This window comes from Eucalyptus grandis, chromosome 7 (genome assembly GCF_016545825.1).
Source record: "Eucalyptus grandis isolate ANBG69807.140 chromosome 7, ASM1654582v1, whole genome shotgun sequence".
NCBI classification, from domain to species: Eukaryota; Viridiplantae; Streptophyta; class Magnoliopsida; order Myrtales; family Myrtaceae; genus Eucalyptus; species Eucalyptus grandis.
The window spans coordinates 2,883,435-2,888,857 of NC_052618.1; the positions used below are offsets into that span (position 1 = coordinate 2,883,435).

Genomic DNA, 5,423 nt, shown 5'->3' on the forward strand with positions numbered 1-5,423 from the left:
GTGTCGTGAGTTTAACATATTTATTTATAAATACTTGGTTTAGGTTTAAATCTAGATATGAGAAATACTTTGAATAATTATAAACTCTGTTTCTCTGATTAAAGTAAATTATTTATTATTTGATCTTCTCATGGATGTGAGTACTAATATTTAGACCGAATCACGTAAATATTTGATCCTTATTATTCGTCGTTTATTTCTTTGATATTTTTCTTGTTGGCTTATTTATAAGATCTTCTTGTTTTTGCATATTATATTTCAGCAGATTCCATGATCGTCCCCGAACACCTGTTGATCGAGATCCTAAAAAGACTCCCCGTCAAATCGCTTTGCCAATTCACTTGCGTCTCCACTCGTTGGCGCTCTCTCGTCTCCGATCCTTACTTCATCGACTTGCATTTGACTCACTCCGCGACTCGCCCGAAACTCCTTGTTGGTTTCCACGACCCAGATGATGAGCGTGGAGGAGTCTTCTCAGTCGACCAACTTGAGCCTCACAACGGTCGAGCCCAGATCGCTACACTGCCCTTTTCATTTCATGGCTGGACTGGTCCTTTCGTTTTGCAGTCTCAACAAGGCCTCGTCAGCCTCAAAGTCGGCGGTCACATCCAAATTACAAATCCCCTGACAGGGATGTATGCGACTTTCGGATTTCCTAGAATAACCGAGCGATATGCTTCTTTTTCGTGTTATCAACAAATGCATTCTTTTGGATTCGATCCTGTCGAGAGGAAGCATAAGGTTCTGAGCACACGTGTGATTATTATGGGAGGGCTCGATGGCAGGTTGATCATGGAGTCATGGGTGCTCACCCTGGGGACAGAGAAGTGGAGGCAGGTCGAAGGTTGTGCAGCCCATGATAAGAAGGGTCGCGAGGTCTGCTTCGATGGGGTGGTCTATTACATGGCTTGGAGTTGTTTGCATGGCGTCCATGGGGATGATTACCTGGTGGCGTTTGATGTTAGGACGGAGAGTTTTCGCATGATTACAATTCCCGCCGAAGCCCACAAAGATATACACAGAGCCCTCCTTATTAAATTCGAGGAGCACGTTGCGATGGTGGATCGTAACAAGGCTCTGTCTTGTGAGGAGATTATTATGTGGATCCCGGAGGACTTTGATCAGGAAATATGGAAGAAGAGAGTTTTCAGCTTGCCCTCATATTGGAAGGAGATTGCCCCGGACCGCCGAGTTTTTCCAGTGGGTACGGTTCGTTCTGGTGAACTATTGTTCGCGCCTCGAACCTTATCAAAGCCTGTGTGCATGTTTTACTACAACTTGAAGACCAACAGCTTAAGGCGGAGTGAAATTTGCGGGTTGGATGATGTGTCTCCTGAATTTTGTGCTTTGACTTTTTAAATCATGTCGAGAGTTTACTCTCGCCAAGAGGTCTTCCCTGTAGGAAATAGCTAGCATTCATTCTAGATTAATTCCATTAATCCTAGATTAAGGTTTGGACTTTTGTACTTTCGATTGATCACATTACTTGCAAATTCATTGATTACATGAAAAACAATACCTTTTGAAGAATTGTCGGTGCACTATCCTAGTAAAATTCATTAACACTAATGTATGCAATATTGAATGTGATTATACGGAGTTTTTGTTTTTATTTTTTATTTATTGAAAGTAAAAAGGAAAGAAAAATGAAAAAGTGCGTGTGCCATTTGAGTTTTGATTTGAAAAACGTGCTGTGACCGCGTAGGAACTGATTGGTTTCCCTAATCCCGTATTAAAGTTTGGATCTTTGGGATGGCATGTGGAGATCTCGGCATCCGTAGGGTTTAACCAAGGCTGCAGCATGCATTCGCTTGAGCCCATTTCGCTTCTCTGATTCAATTGTTGGTGTCGGTTTATACTTGCCCACGAGTGTGATGAAAGTTGGAAGAACGGAATGATTTTTCGAAAACCGATGCTGTTGCTCCGATTTGAGTTTTGGGTTTTGGTTACGTGTCTTAATCTGTTCCAGAAGGTAACCAGTTCGATATTGACATTGTTCCAGAAGGTAACCACTTTGATGCTAATGGCAAGTCCCCCTTAGGATAGTGTCGAATGCCCTTGGGTTCTCATTGACTGTCGGAGTGGGAATCTACATCAATTTGCTTCTGGAAAGATGCAGTTTTCACCGGCTCCGCTGTTATTAGCCCGCCGAATTAACCCGGTTCGGGATGTTCTAGCAATGAGATTTTGGCGGGCCTTTTGATAGAGTATGTCCCTACCTAGGAAACTCCAGTCTGGAGGAATAAATTGGATCCTTGTTGTCATTTGTTCAGAAATGTATGATCTTCTCGAATCTTTCGGTCGTCGGGACTCTTTCTAGAGATGCTGTTTATTCGAGAAAAGAAAAGTGGGTGTGGGATGTATTTCGTGAAAGGTTTTTGATACTTAAGATGCGCATGTTGACTTGTTTAGGACATTACTGAGGAGAAACCTTGGGATCCTGAAGAGATAGTTTGTACATGTGGTATTTGTAGTGCTTCTGCTTTGCAGAGTTGCTTCTTATAGTTGACCTGGTTTTACGACATGTCAGATGAAGCAAGAATCCTCGAAAATTGATAACGCTAATGAGACTGATGGAAACATCCATGGTCCAATAAATTGTCAGGAGATACGGGATTCAACAGAGATCATTATCATTGATGAGAGTAATGGAAAGAGTTCTGAGGTAAAAAAAAAAAAAAAAATGATGATCCCTGGCCAGTTTCATCTGATATATCTAGTGATGGTCTGCCTCATGCTCCCAAGAATTTTCCTCTTCCCGGTGATAAATGGTGAGGAAAAGTGGGGAAGAGAGTGGCCATTACTGGCAATTATCAGGATGGTACCTTTATCTTCCTAGGCGACTCCGTGTGTCTGGGAAGTGGACGTGCGAAAAGTACTGCTTTGCGAGTAAGCTTTCAGTTGAACGGCATATCCGAACCAAATTCCCTGTTGCGGATATTGATGCCTTCTTCATATCTTTCATCAGGCAAGTTTCCTCGAGTAAACTGCCGTTGATACATTAATTTAACCTGAGAAAACTTATGGTTGTTTACTTAATATTTATAGAATATATTAGATCACCTAGTAATTCTTCAAAGTCAAATTGTTCTCTCTCACGCGCATTCAGTATTGTTCGTCCAGTTAACTTTGTTTTGTTCAGTCACAAAGTCGATGAAGGAACATGCAACGCCAATCGTAAGAATGAAATTCTATTTCCCGAAATCCTTACAAGTAAGAATATTGTTCCAAGTTACCGTCCAACAAAACAAAGAGATTTTGTCACTCATTGATGACTATTTTTCATTCAGTAAGTTATTCATCTCTAAGATCATATTTTTTTTCAAGTACAATTAGAACTATGCATTAACAACTATCATTTATAAAGTTTGACGATTATCCTTACAAACGGCCAACACTTCCTATCACTCCCTTTCGATGTTGTATTGCTCAAAGCTAACCTATTGAACATGATTTAGGTCTATTCGTTTCATAGAAAACAACTTTCGGAAAGCATTTTCCGAATTTCCGTGTTCGGATGGAGGAAAATAGACGGTCAAAGAAAATGTTTTCCGGTCAATGGAAAATCTCCTCTTAAGATTATGGAAAATGATTTCCTCTTTTGAGAAGAGGAAAACATTTTCCATAACTTCTTCCACATTGTTTCTTTTTACCAACACATTTATGCTTTCTTTTCTTTTCTTTTCTTTTTTAATTTGAGTTTTTAATTTTTTTCCTTTTCTTTTTTTTTTTTTCTTTTTTTTTCCATTTGATCTTCTTCCTTGGTGGCTGGTCGCCAGCCATGGCGGTGGCCGACGACCGGCCGCAAGCCCCGCTCAAGCCTCGCCCCAAGCCGGCGAGGCTCTACTTAGCCCGATCTGGTGAAGCCGAGCTCACCCAAGCCCAAAGCAAGCTCAAGCCTCGCCGGATCGGGTGAGGCGAGTCCCGCCGGCCGGGGGCAAAGCACGAGCCTCGCCAAATTCGACGAGTTGGGCGGGGCTCGGGTGAGATCGGCCCAACATCAAGCTCATCGGATTTGGCGATCGAGTTTTGGTCGGTCGCCAGGCAGCCAACCATCGCCGGGCATGCGGCGGTGGAGGAAGGAGGAGGAGGAAGGAGGAAGGAAAAGAAAAAGGAAAAAGAAAAAGAAAAAGAAAGAAATAATAAAAATTTCAATTTTCAAAAATACAAATAATTAAAAATTCATTTTTAAAAAATATAAAAAAAATAAAACTAATTTTTTGATTAATTAAAAATATTAAAATTCAATTTTTGATAATTTTCCCTAACAATCAAATTAGCTAATGAACGGTGGAAAATATTTTCCATTGGAAGTTTAGGTTTCGGCTAAACATTGTAAAATAGAGTCATTTTCCTGGAAAACAACTTCTAAAAAATATTTTCCGAAAACATGATATTTTCCGCAAAACGAACGAACCCTTAATGAGTGTTGAATTCGATTTTACAATCCATCTCATCTCTCGGGGCTATTTAAAGGTAGGAGAGTAAGAGATCAATTTTGGCAATCGACATCGATTATAACTTATATTTTAGTCGATTAGGAGGATAAACCAACATTTAATGATTTGCCCAATTTTGTTAGAATCTCAAAGCGATGACTCAAGTTCATTACCCTATGTATGCATTTCTATTTTATTTATTTAATGCTAAATTTGAATACTCAAATAAGTTATTTGTTCTTATTTTGACATCTACACCCCCACCAACACATCTCTTCTTCGAGAAGATTGATTATGCGCCAGTCTCTCTTTAATTGTCTTGGCCACTATTGACAATCCTACTGGATGAACATTCTCTGCTACCTGAAGATTAACATATGGTTATAGTAGACTCGTGTTTTGACTTGGAAGACACTGGTGCTTTTATGCACTTGCCTTAACTGGAAAAGGTACTTGGATGGCTTCCAAATCACTATCATTCCTCGAATATTGTCCCCCAAAAAGAAATTCATAAAGAATTACAAGACAAAAGTATGATGACTTAAACGGCAACATTAACATTTGCTCAAAAAAAAAAAAAAAACGGCAACATTAACATGATTTTGAAAACTTTATATTTGGTTTTGAGAGCAATGCATGCAGTCACTACCATATAATCAATATAATCATAAATTTCATACGAGATTGCTTGATTTTCTCTAATTAATGTAATTTTTGTATATCAAAGTAGTATTTGAAATGGGTGGATTGAGGTCCAATCTCACGTATCCAAAACACCTCCCATGTATATGTTACTTAGATCAAACTTCATGTCAAATGAAAAAAAATAAATAATGAAAAATTAGTAAGTAAAATAGAAAACTTAAAAAAATTTATAAATTGAAATACTTATAAAGACTTAGGGCTGCACAATGGGTTCTATACCCGTTTTGTGACTCAGATTCAATGAGCTCAATCTCATATAAGCAACTCTTTTTAATTTTA

The 5,423-nt window shown here is 39.1% G+C and overlaps 1 protein-coding gene across 1 annotated transcript; it reads left to right on the plus strand.

Moving 5' to 3' along the window:
• The first annotated feature begins 270 nt into the window (after nt 1-270).
• Nucleotides 271-1,359, plus strand: LOC120295677 (F-box protein DOR-like). The gene has a single exon (XM_039317018.1). It carries the CDS (start codon nt 271-273, stop codon nt 1,357-1,359), a length of 1,089 nt encoding a protein of 362 aa, XP_039172952.1.
• Nucleotides 1,360-5,423: the final 4,064 nt, after the last annotated feature.

Excerpts from the sequence above, each read along its gene's own strand:
- LOC120295677 (XM_039317018.1), top strand. The coding sequence starts at position 271 with ATGATCGTCCCCGAACACCTGTTGATCGAGATCCTAAAAAGACTCCCC.